The following is a 13694-nucleotide window of genomic DNA, read 5'->3' as shown; positions in this document are numbered from 1 at the left end:
CAGACATTAACTTATCGCTGTGGATAATAAGTGCTTCGTGAAAGACTCTTTGAATCATTTCCCCAATTAGTGGATAAAGTACGTTCTAAACATTGTGGAGATAGATGGACCACAGCACTTACGATGCACGGCACTTGTTTTCATTAATGGAGGCGACTGCCCCACATCCAAAACTAAACTGTTTACTCCATCCTGACAAACGCGGTGCCCATTGAGCTACTCCATGCTCTTTATTACCGACGTGCAATAGCTTTATCCAGAACGCTTACAAATGTAATTCTTCATCGCTTAAAAGTGTGCAAGACTTTCTTCAGTCATATAATGATCATTTCCGATTTGTTTTCTGACGTGGCTTTGCGAGCGAAACCTCAATTAACCTCCTGTGTTACACATTATAGTCGTAAAAGCTTCAACGCGGTTTTGAAGTAGTCGCTGGGAATTCGAAACAGGAAGGAGGTGGTTTATGTGAGAATAAATGGAACCTTAAATCAACCAAAATGTCGATTTAATAGATGTGCTCGAACAAAGTCTGTCACAGAGATGGGTGGACTAGCAAAAACTGTCTTTACTTCAAAATAAAATGACTCGTACTCAAGTAAAAGTACAAAGAAGTGGTCCAACAAACTCAAATAATCAAGTAATCTGATTTATAATTTGTATTTTCCAGGGACACACCACTAAATTGAGAAAAAATCACTTTAAAATATTGTCTCAAGCAAAAATTGTCTTTATTTCAAAATAAAAGTACCCGTACTCAGTAAAAGTACAAAGACGTGGTCCAACAAACTCAAATAATCAAGTAATCTGATTTATAATTTGTATTTTACAAGTACACGCCACTAAATTGAGAAAAATCACTTTAAAATATTGCATATATAGGACATCTAACGTAAAAGTGAATACCAAACCAAACTATAGTACCCACAAAAGGTAAATTATGAGGTGAAATAAATGAACCTTACCCTCTGAGAAGCTGATGAGTCCTAGCAGGTGAAGCAACTTGATGGACGCAAACACCAACACCACGATGCCCACCGTCTGTAGCCCCTCCGTCTCCCAGATGGCACTTAGCATCGCTCCGCCCTCGACCAACTCGCTGCCGCCACTGCCACCATAACCGGACCCCAAGCCGGACCCTGACCCGATCTCGTCACCCTCGGGACCCCCTCCGCCGCCTCCGCCTGGTCCCGAGCTCCAGTTGCCCTGTGCCCACTCCAGCGCTACGCCAGCCCACCTCCACGGCACCCGTCCCCTGCCAAATCCAGCCTGACGAAAGCCCCGGGTGAACTTTCTTAAGGCAGAGTCGGACGGGCGGCGAATCCAAATCCACCCGATGCCACGTTCTTTTGGTGTTCAGTCAGAGAAATTGTCCCAAAAAAAAAAGTTCAAATTTACCCTATCTATGACACTTTCTTGCCGTCTCTCGTGCCGTTCCGGTCGCTTCACTGCAAACTAACAGAAGGAAGAAGAGAGGCTGGATATGAGTGAGGGAGAGAGTGGGGAGGGAGCGCTCAGACAGAGGAGGGGAGGAGTGTTATGTGTACACATGACTTAGAGCTTGCTTTGAAAAGGATCTTTTCAGCCAACAGTGCGCCAACCTTGAACTACTGTGAACACACTTGCTTTCATCAAATATAAACAAGTATGATGAACTGGAAAAACGCAGATTTGAATGGTAATTATAGTTATTATGAAAGTCCTTCACATCTTTACATCTGCTTTTACCTACAACTTTCTGTAAATAGAAACATATTCAAAATGATATCTGTACTAACTGGCTTTTAAGGATTGCAGCCCACTCCCAACCCACATTTAAAGGCGGATACAGATGGGAGACTGCAGAAATCTTCCAAAAGAGATGAAGAATGCAGCTTAAAAGAATGTGCTGGCAGAAAGAATCAACCAATGGGGGAGTGGCATGCATAATAGTATGACATGCTATCAAAAAAGGGGAATAATCCTTCAGCATGTTCACTGGGTTCATGTGTGTGAGAGAAATGAGAGCACACCACCACCTACTGGCCCCGTGTAGACTGTAGTCCTCAGCGTGACCCACCACATCTGCTTAACGCTTACTTATAATTCAAGCACAAACTCTGCCTACTCAAATTCAGTCTGTAGAGCAAAGCTGCCAGAGTTTGACTGTCCCTGGCAGTAAATTACTGGGAGAAAACAGACAAGGCACAAGCTTGCGACGGCAAAGGACTATTTCTTCTGGTTCAGGGATGAATGTTTTCTCTAACGAGCCATGAAGAAGCTTAGCAGAACAGTGGAACAAATTTTAATGTTTACTGACTTCATATGGCTGGTTTTGTGTCGCAATGGCCAGATATCTTAAAGACCACAATTTGAAGTGGATTTGAAGTTGGGATAGAAATGCTTTATCCATCCAAGCTGGTGGTAAAGCTGGTGTAAAAAGCTGGTACATCTTGAGTCGTTCAGCTGATTCATTGGTTAGTTAGTCCAACATTTTTATTAAATTAATCAACTAAATAATAAAATAAAATAAAAAAAAACTCAATGGACACCTCAAATGACACCTTTAACACTATCCCAAACGAAAATCACATAATCATGTCGCCTTTTGAATGATCCTGAACCCACAATCATTCTAATTTCTCGTCTCAAGTCTCATCTCACAAGGATTTTTCTTTTTTAAACTTGCCAAAAAGTCAGTCAAGTAGCAGTTTTTTTTCTTTATAGCATAAAACATAACCTTTAACAATACACTGTGGACAGGGGACAAGTCGGCGACGACGTGCGCCGCCGCCTGATCAGCTCGTTTTCCCGTCTTCATCCGAACCGTCAGAAGTAGGCGGAGGCGACTTCTGAACCGCCAACACGTGCGCGCCGCTGGCACCGCATCAATGCCCCCCTCGCAACGGAAGCCACGCGTCCAACGGGGGCACTCGGCTTCGCTCTACGTTGCCAACAGAAAGCCCCCCGAAGGCAAGACGAGGGACATGGCCTTGCAGCGCCAAACAGCTCTATGAATATTGATGGCTGATAAAACATGCAGAGATGATAGGCCCAATCGCACACTTTTCCGAGCATGGACATCGCCTAACCAAGCAATAAATTATGGCGGGCAGCAGGGGTAAACGAGGAGGGAGGTGCGGATGGAAATGGAATAAGCCTCTAACGCGATTCAATCACCACGTTGACAGGTAAATATTACGTATACATCTTCCGCCATTAGACGAATTCCAAACAATCTCACTTAGCGCGTGGCATTCGCTGACAGTCGCGTACCTCTTCTGCCTTCACTGACCTGACAGGGCTATTTTCTTTTCCCAGATTCAAATGGCAAAATGCGTTTCGATTTAAGAAAATGGCAGATGGAATGTCACACCGCCAATTTGACAGATATTTAAAAGAATTCCCAGAACTGAGCTATTGCGTGGAAAGATGTGTTTTTCGTAATCCCACAGTGGTGTACAGTCACTGCTTCCAATTTAATTTAGTTAATTGGAAACGACTATGTAATAAATTCAATCCAGAGTGAGTTCTACAGGCTTAGCATAACACAGGCTAAATAAGTAGCTTGGCAACACAATACAGTATGTAGATCAGCCTGGTAAATGGAGGGAACTTTATTGCCTAAAATAAGTGCAAACACATGACAAACAACAACAGCTTCTTCTAGTAAGAGGCACTTGTTTGTTAAAAGTAAAATAAAGTGAACTCGGTAGAGATATCAATGCTCCTGGACTGTCACTAACAATTATTTTAGTCAACTAGTTTAGGATTAGTCACGATTATTTGTATTGGACACTGAGACTTCTTTTATATATTATTACCCATATTATGGTGGAAATATAGTAAGTGAAGGCTTCTAGATGAAAACATATATTTCCGATAAGTGTATTACGGACAAAAATCAGGATTTCTTTAGTTTTTTTTTAAATTTTGCTTTAATAATGCCTGTCTTGTTACCCAAAAAATGATTTAGTCCAGATAATGATTGCAATTATCAAACGACGACAGCAATTATTCTTTTTATAGTCGAATAGTCACGCTTAGTTGATAAATCTTTGCAGCCCTAGTCGGTGTAATCCCTCATTCGTCCAGCAGGAGTGTAGAAATCTGGACACTGTTTTGAAAATCCAGATGTTTTGACTTGCTTTGCACGAAAAATATTTGGAAAACAATAGGATATGAGGGAAAAGTCAACAAAGAGGAATGTAACTCAAGTCTTTTTCACTTCTGCCTTTTCATTTTAGCTATTCATGTTTTTCTCTCTCTATTGAAGAGATTACTGTTCACTTTGAAGACGGCACAAAAAGATTACCCAGAGATCCAAACATGCTGTCATATCTGTAGTAAAAAGCCGTGGTCCTTTTTTTTGGGTGTCTGAAATGTCAGGCGGCTCCCAGGTCGGCGATATCACTGCGTCTTCGGGTAAATCCCTTATCTATGAGCAGGATAAGGATAAGTCTGAGTGACAAACCTGTCGCCTTATTGTTCATCTGCCTCTGTAGACCTTCTGACACGGATCAGGAAAAAGATTACATTCACTGTAGTCCAAACTACCATGTGACTTTGTCTGACCTTCAAAGCTTTACAGTAAATCCACCATGATTTGAGCAAATTCCTTCAATCTTCCTTCTCTTTTCTTTATGAGGTCACCACAAAGTTAGTGTTTTGTTGTCTGTCAAAACCTTTAATTTTTCCAGGCTCGGAACTGCCTCAGGTTCTGATTAATTGGGTGGATTATGAGGCTGTTTTCCGAATAATAAGTTGCACAACATAATAGCAAAAATGTATGGTTATTTTGGCAATAAAAACATCTGTAATTGAATAAATGGAAGATAAGTTTAAAGCAATAATGTGCGCCGCTCCAAGCAAAGCAATAAAATCAAGCAGCAAAAAAATGACATAATAAAATGACACTCAAGCGAACAAACTAGAAGACAGAAAATGGAGATAAAACGACCGCCTTTGTAATAAGCTTTGTCCCACTTTCAGGGGACTAATGAAAGCTCGAGAAACACAATTACCCAGGTGTGGAAGTCATTTCAAGGAACAACCTCTGGATTTGTACCAACTTTACCTTCTTTACCGCGCAGAAACCCATTAAACACTTGATCGGCATCGTCTCAAAAGCACGGAACGAGGGGCTGGACCGAGGCATCATCAATCAAAAAGCGGGACGCGACCGTCTTCCCGTTTACAGATCGGCGCCGGATACGAGCGGCTGATATAATTAGGCGACACCTGCAGGTATTTGCTCAGGCATGCAAAGCGCCCCGTTATTGTTTGGGTTATGTTTGCCTGGGCACTTTCAAATGGGCCTGTCATATTTACTGAAGCGCCGCGCGAGAGGGGGAAGGCAATTATGAGCCGTGAACCGGGGCAGCCCTCCGGAAAAGCGTTGCGAGCGATCAGCCGTGGATTAGCACACGACGCAGCTCCCTCGACGCCAGGTGCAAATATGTGTTTATGTTAATGCAGATTCTGACCCTAAAGCAGCTACGGAAGTAACAAGGAAGCATCCGAGAGCAAACAAGGTTCTCCTGCTGGGCTCGGCGCCACTTGAGATGTCACGGCCTTTTAAGTTTTATTTATTACGTAAGCCATGGGTTCCAATGCACAGACAGTTCATTGGCACACACTCATTGTACTAATTAGAACATTGGCACGATTTACAAGTCAGCGATCATTACAATGCTGCTGCTCTCGAAGTGGCTTAATGCGTTATTGCCTCAATTTGCAGATTATTTTTGAATGGTGCCAATAGCAAATTGACTTGAATTAAGTTGATTAGGGCTCCAAAATGTTGTTATTATTATTGTTTTTTAATTAGGGTGCCTTTTAGGGCTGCACCATTTGGGGAAAGTATCTCATTTTCTGGCAAGTATTGCAACGGTGTTTGGATTTTTGTTTAAATAATTCTGTTCAAAGTTGACATTTTGAACGTGTCAAGGAGAATGGATTGAAAAGAGTTAAAAAGACCTATGAACTGACAAACTAATACAAGAATGGCTTGTATTTCAGAACATGTTCGTACAGGTTTTAAGTTTTATGCTGTTGTTTGTGGAGGAAATTAAGGTGCATTAAAAAATTGCCTTTGCCATTTGCTTATTGCGTCCGTTCCAATTGTGATTTCGATTCAATTGCACGTAATCTCAAAGCCCTGGTGCGTTCACTGCACGACGATCTCATCAAAACACAAACCAAGACGACATCAGGAATAAACTGGGCTCAAACCAGGACCAAATCATGATGAGTGTGAACGACCCTGAGAGTTATTGACTCTTTACACCTGAAGTAGAATCGTTCTGCTTAGGTTTATGGTCCCACTTTATAGTCCCATAATTAGCATTAATAAAACATTAAAAAATATGTAATTCATAATGAACAAATTGTGTATTAAGGATGATTTAGTCTTAGAAACTACTTAATTAGGAGATAAGGCAGGAGTCCAAACTGTTTTACAGATGAAGCTGAGGGCCGGTCCAGGGCCATAGCAGGTCTACATTAACATTTACACCTCAATAGGAGGATATTGGATTTATATTGATAGATTTGCTAAAGTTATTGTAAAAAGTACTAGTATTCAATATTCACCAGGACTTCTGAGTGCCAAAATAAATAGTTTGAGAGCCGCATTTTGCCCCAAGGCCATAGTTTGGACAAGTCAAATGATCAAATGCCAGTGTGTCAGTAAGATTAACTTACTTTTTGGCATATATATAGTTTCCTGTACATTTTCAAAACATTGCTACACCCTTTTTAGAGCAATCATACACAACATTTAATAACTGCATTGATAACATATGGCTTTCTAATTGTTTCTAGTCAAAATACTGCGACTACCATCACTGAACATAAAGGTAATCTCTTGTACATGTATTTTACTCACAATCTCACCATCAATTCCCCAACAAAGCTCTGAGGATTAGCCAAAACGTAAGAGCGAACGAGTCCCCGTCCCCGTCTGTAAATACACGGTGAGATAACGCTCACTGCGGACAGTGTGCGAGCGCCGATAACATTGACCTCCCGTCACATATATTGACCTCCCTTCACATATATATCGGGCACATTGGCACCGTCACCTCTCACCGACAGCTCACAACAGAGGGGGGGGGGCACGACACCACAGCGTCCCGTGATTTACAACGTGGGCCGTCACCGCCGGGACGAGCGCGAGGGGTCAATGGAGATTAGGCATTAGCCAGGACAATTAAAAAGTAAATAGTACGGGAAGGGTATGAAAGAGCAGACAGCGGAGCATGCGACTGGAGCCACTGTCCAAAACATGAAATATAATGATGCTTAGAGGGGAAAAAAATCGATAATGTGGTTATTTCTGAGAGGAATGGTGAGGTTTGAAAAGGGCTTACAGGTAGCACACAAATGTAAGTGATTATGGGTGATCAAAGGTGAAGCGGTGGGGCCGATATACAGTAGAGGCAGAGATAATACATGTGATGAGATGCGGTTAAGCTTTGAATCAATGTTAGCGCTGCTGAGAAAAGATGAGAGAGAAAAAAGAATATAGTCGTCAAAATTCCAATCTTTCTTTGTGAAGATTACGCCAGTCGATCTCTCAGACGGAGCAGAGATAATGGGTCAAACACGAGACGTTGTATGGACGGATTCTATTTTGATGAACACTTTCACATCTAACACTGGAGCTTCATTGTGGTGCGATTGTGACACACGTTTAAATAAGAATGAAGAAAAAATGAAATGTCTTGATTTGTGTCACTTGGACGCAATGTCAAATGTTAGCGGATTCGCACGTGTATTTAATTGAATCTTTGATCATTTTGGAGTGTTCTGAACATCCTCCTGTACAAAATGCAAAACAACAGAACCAGGAAGTGGCATGGACGTTATTCTCTACATTATAAAGCACTTTTTTTTAACAAAATGGTTTGATTTGGGTCAATTTGTCTATTTTGCTTTGCTAATATTATGATTATATTGCGACCTGAAGATTAATATTATGATTAAACTAATGACATATTAGTAATTATACAATAAATCCTAGGTATTTACTCTGGTAATTCCTACAGAGATAACCATTGTGTAGTGTTCTAAAGCGTTTCAAATCGATATTCATATTTCTATATCGATCGATACAAAAATCAACTAAATCAACAGAAAGGAAAGAATAAATCAAAAAAAACATTTTAAATACATTTTTCTCTTCTTCTTTCTCTTTTGTTTTTCTTTTTTGACAATATTACTGGACTGTATCTTTATTTACTACACACAAGTTTTGATTGGTCTGTGTTTATTCTTTCAATGAAAAAATTAAAATAAAAAAAAGATTTTCAAAACGCAAAAAACAAAGAAATATCACACAAAAACCAACAAAGAAAGAGATCAGGGTCAATTCATCACCAAAAAAAAAGTGTTGCAACTCCAAAAAGGTTGACAAACACTGATCTAATGGTAACGGCTCAAAACTTTCAGCCACAACTCTGAACTAACGCTTTAAAATGAGGACGTATTGAGCTGAAATTACAATAAAATAAATGTGTCCTCCAACATGGTAAATCTGATCAGCTCCAGAAATCCGTAATCAAATATTCAGGATCAGAATCGGTACTTATGAATCCCAGCTCTTGATTCATGTACTGGACTTGAAGTATTTTGAAAACTAACTTCAAACTTGCATTTTTTTATCCATGAAATTAAAACACAAAAATAATCAGTGCACTCTTAAGAAATCAACAAATCATAAATGCTACAAAAAACGACATAAACATTTGAATTTGACACAGATCTGTTGCCATTTGTACCTGGATATTTATTTAACGGCTCGATTTCTTGTTACAAATGACTTCCTAATTTTTGTGCTCGATAAACATCTCAGCCCAATAGAAATGTGCCTGTTTTTTCCTATATATTAGAGACCACATGAATAAATAAAACTTCAGGAAGTAGAATATCGCTCCATTAAAATCACTGTGATTGATGACGGGGAAAGTAATAAGACGAAAACTTCCACTTGAAAAAAAGAGTGTTTCATTTAGTGGTGCCCCTGATATTGCATGAAAACTAATAAGCTGCCAATTGTAATTGCCAGATGTCTAATGAACAGCTGTTTGGCAGTTTAATCCCCGTTTTCCTCACTTCAGCTGTTGTGTTATGATCAGACATCTTATGCACTCAATGACAAACTTTGCTTTATATATATTATGTATGGTTAAACATATTTTTTAACAGCATGGCAATACCAAAAGCTTAAAATGTAAGTAGAAAAACATAGTATAGAGATTACAGTGAGAACATTGAACTCAGCAGTTTAATGATTGTCTGTCTTGCGTAACACAATGATTAGCATGTCTGGATAATCGTGGCTTAATTATGATTCTCTCATATTGATAATCATGAGTATCTGAGCGTTTCTGGGACTGTGCTCTGCCGCCCTCTGCTGGCACAGCGCTGTAATACATGTCACAGAGACGCAAGAGTCAAGAGCTTCTCATCCTCATTTCAGGTGCAGATCCTCTTAAAAGTGCATGTTCGATGGGTGATTCCTCGACTCGCTCGGATGCAGATCTCAGTTTTGGAGCCAGTTTCACATACATATTTATATAGAACTTTGTGATGTGTACGTTAACGGTACAGTTTAACATACGGTAAAACAGATTTATCCGTCTATACATGTCAAATACAACCAAAGTGAATAGATGTAGGCAAATTCTTAAGAAAAAAATTAAACTGAGGCGTCTTTTCAGGCTTTAAATTGTAACTTTTGCAACACACACGTTTGAAGTACAAATATTTGGAGTTCAGAGTACACGAACATAACATTAACATTCTTTTTTCATAAACTCCACTGCATGGGACTGTTAAGTGGGACGTGGCAGGTCCAAATGTGACAAGTTTAAAACAGCAGAAGAAACAAGAAGTTTGTCTGTTCGAAAAGTACATTATTTTGGTTTTGAATGGGTAAACGCTATGGCAACGGTCCTCATTACTCACCACTCTGAAATCTATGGATAATTGGTGCGTAACTTGAAAAGAAAAATGCCCTGGAACACTGCTCAAACTGGTACTTTACCTACTTGTGAAGTGGGCGCTGGTTAACATCACATAAACGATGAAAAAGTAAGTCATAATTTAATTAATTTAGTCATTCTTTATTTATTTAAATTGTGTGTTATTCACGTCAACATAAATTAGCATGTTTGAGACGCTCGTTCAATGTACATTAGCTTCGCCTTCAGTTTAGCATTAGCATTAGCCGTATTGACCACACACGAGTCGCTTTGAGGTCGGAACTCGCAACGTTCACGTGGGAAATAACCGACCTCTTGTTTGTCTGGTACAAATACCTCGAAAAAGATTAATTCCTACAATGAATTCCTCCAGCTCTTTAAAGATCTGACGGACACAGCTGTACGTTTAAAGCCGTACGGTGTAACATTACAGTTTGCTGTTGTGAAATCTCTTAGTTAACTCCACCACTTTTAAAGCATCAAATCGTCTTCTGTAATGGAGAAAATGGCTCAGGTCATGTCATTCCGATGTTGTTTTAGGTCATGACATGTCACGAAATTAATATCTGTGTTGTTTTCCTGTGTGCAGATGATATAAGAATGTTGTTTCCTGATTATACTGTCCGGCGCCTCTTAATCAGCCAGGATCAGGCCAATTAATGCGCCAGGACCTGATTATGTGTGGAAAACATCTCCGATTGACCTCCGAAGAGAGAGCTGGAACCGTCACAGGCGCGAGGGTCTGGTTTATCTCTTTTGGAGCTGATTTGTTGTGATTATGTCCATACGTGTCAAATGTTTGTCACCTCCTATAAAAGGGATAGAGGGTTAGGGACAGATTCCTTTGTTAGGGACAGTGGTTATTTACTGTGTGTGTGAATAAAGTGAATAAAGATCCACCTTTTGAGAAAGACAAACTGTTCTGCTTCGTCCTTTTTTTTTGGTAATTGTTTGCAAATATTCCACAACACTTCCCGTCACAGCTATAACTCTTTTTACTATTTTTTTTTAATTTTAAACCAAGGATTAGCCTCCTCCTGTGGTAAAATCATCCACTCAAAGAGCCTTATCAAACTTGTCGCAGACGGTCATATCTTGCTGAACTAGAGGCTCACAACAGTCTCCTCATGTCACAACACCAAACACACACACACGCACACACACGCACACACGCACACGCACACACACACGCACACGCACGCACACACGCACACGCACGCACGCACACACACACACACACAAACGCACACACACACAAACGCACACACACACGCACACAAACGCGCACACACACACACGCACACAAACGCGCACACACAATCAAAAAGAGAGCCATTTGCGTCCGGCTGTGTCGCAAAATCTATTTTTAACCGACGCCGTCAAGTGGGAGCAGCGAGCAGCACTTCTTGTTTTCAAGCATCTCAAACCGTACGAGCAATCAAGTTGTTCCAGCTACAAATAAAAGCAACTGTTACATCTGAAAAATGGCCGCTAATCGCCCGGTGCCTTTAACACCACTTTCACCAGAAAAATGCCGCTCGCTCCACTTTCACGTGTGTGGTTAACTTTGACGTTTTATGCCGGATGCCCCTCCTAATTCTCCTCATTCTCTCCATTATAATCAATGTAAGCACTGTGTTTTGTGTGATTCTTTTGTCATAATAAACATCAACATTAGTCCTCTCCATGTGATCAATCTCGCTTACTCCATCGCCAACGTTTCACTGAATAATCGCTAATTAACGGCATTCTTAATTACCACATCACGACACTTAATCAGCGCTGTCATCTTAATAGACTTCTATGTTAATGCGGTTCATTTAAGTTTGAAAAATGCTCAAGTGGCAAACATCAGTTTTGAACCCAGTCGGAACGTTAAAAGCAAATTATAGCGACAATTGGACGAGATGCTGCAAAGTGGAGGCTAATGGAGAATACGGTATTTTTTAGAACAAGGATAAAAAGTAGCATTTGAGTACTTTTGTGGTCAATTTTACTGTCTATTCCAAATTCTTGTGATTTTTGTGCAATACTTTAGCCTCTGTGATATAATTGAGTGTCTGCATACTTTTTCCCCATTGAAATGAATGGGGCATTAGAATTATTATTCGACTTATTATTATTTGACTTAATTCTTTAGCTTTAATGTAATTTGTTGTCAATTAAATCTGACTTTTTATCTTAAGTAGAACCACCAGTACTACTTACACACATGTAGTACTCTTACACACATGTTGTACTTTTACGCAAGAACACAGACACTCGCAATGGCTTCATTCATTGCATAATATCTAGTTTACATAATATTTTAACATTTGCGATGACTTCATAGCATGTTATCGTGGCCCGAGTGGCGAAGAAGGTGGAGTAACAGCGTTGCTTTTTAGTCATTTCCACAGGGATATATTTGTTTTTTTCACACTTCGATACACAATAAGGCAAACAGCTTGAGCGCCTGTAGTAAGAAGGGAATATAAATAACAGGTGGGTTTGGTGCCAAAGACCAACTCCTCAATATTAGTTTCACACTACGGAAGAAACGTGTGAACGAAGTCTCAAGTGAGCACGGATGCTATTTTTACATCAAAGAACTGAGAAAAGGCTGAATAAGAAAAATGATATGACAATTTCCCATACATTTGAGCACGAGCTTTTAATATCTAATGTAAGTTTATTTGCGTTGAAACTTTTGACAGCTTCCATAAAGTCCAGATGTGACTGTAGTATTCGTCCCATTCATCTGCCAATAAGCACAGATGACTCACACCTTCTTATTTAATGTAATGCAATTTGGGATTTAATAAAGGTTGTATTAACGATGAAGCTGTGTCGTAATGTCAAGGCAATAATTCGATATTTGGGATGAGTTGTCTAAACTGTTAAGCTACTTTGTCGTTTATATTATTCACTTTTTGATGCACTGTTGGCTATATTGTAATAAAACACATCATATACTGTTGTGGTGCAAAAATAATGATGTAATGGTGCAATGTAAGAAATGTAATTGTTCCAACGCGAAAAAATATCAATAATTTAGTCTCAACCCAGTAATAAATAATAAATAATTGTTGAAAATAAATGTATAAAAATGAGTCTTTGCTTTGAATATCAATCATTCAATCAATCAATCAATCAACCTTTATTTATAGAGCACTTTACAACAATTAAAGAGACCAAAGTGCTTCACAATAAAATCAAGGCAATACAAAACATAAATATATAATATAAATTAAAATAACTATTCTGTCAGTTTTGCAGTCACTTTATGAAATTGAAATATGACAATGTGTATTAACCAGTTGGGGTTTGCATCATCTGCATCATCAAAAGAGCAGCAAAGACAAGAAGAGACGACTTAAGTAATTAAGTAATAAAGTAATAAAGTGATAAAGCTAAACATGCACAAACATTACATCTGCTTCTGAATAACTGCACAGCTCGACGCGTAAAGTTCCCTCGACGCCAACAAGTGGTCGCCTTACCATAATAGCTGGCTTCTAACAAACCGAACTGCTCCAACGCCTTGACGAAGAGGACCACGACGGCGAGCACGGCGATCATCTCCAGCCCCTCCAGGTTCATGTCCATGGTTCCTCCCGAGGCTCAGCCTTCAGCCATGGCCCCGACGCACCGCTCAGACCGCAGAACATTTAACTCCACTTAACCGCCTCGCGTGGCTCGCTCTGATCAGCCGGAGAGGAAGGAGCGGGGAGAGGGGAGTGAGGGGAG

General features: G+C 39.9%; 1 protein-coding gene across 7 annotated transcripts in view; it reads right to left on the bottom strand.

Annotated features, from left to right (window-relative positions):
• Nucleotides 1–13694, bottom strand: part of kcnip4a (potassium voltage-gated channel interacting protein 4a) — a 189954-nt gene that overhangs the window by 54372 nt on the left and 121888 nt on the right. Inside the window, exon 1 of one of the 7 annotated variants that reach the window (XM_072439583.1) lies at nt 13448–13636. The exons of 5 other annotated variants lie outside the window; for them this stretch is intronic. In XM_072439583.1, coding sequence (XP_072295684.1) covers nt 13448–13553 — 106 coding nt within the window. In that variant the 5' untranslated portion in view covers nt 13554–13636. Of the gene's footprint in view, nt 1–962; nt 1283–13447; nt 13637–13694 lie in introns of those variants that run through there. One more of the 7 variants, XM_072439582.1, reaches the window with a different exon arrangement.

Source organism: Eucyclogobius newberryi, unplaced genomic scaffold (assembly GCF_026437365.1).
Source record: "Eucyclogobius newberryi isolate DKJ021-1_F unplaced genomic scaffold, fEucNew1.0.hap1 SCAF_97, whole genome shotgun sequence".
In the NCBI taxonomy this organism is placed as follows: domain Eukaryota; kingdom Metazoa; phylum Chordata; class Actinopteri; order Gobiiformes; family Gobiidae; genus Eucyclogobius; species Eucyclogobius newberryi.
This window is presented reverse-complemented; position numbering and strand designations above follow the sequence as displayed.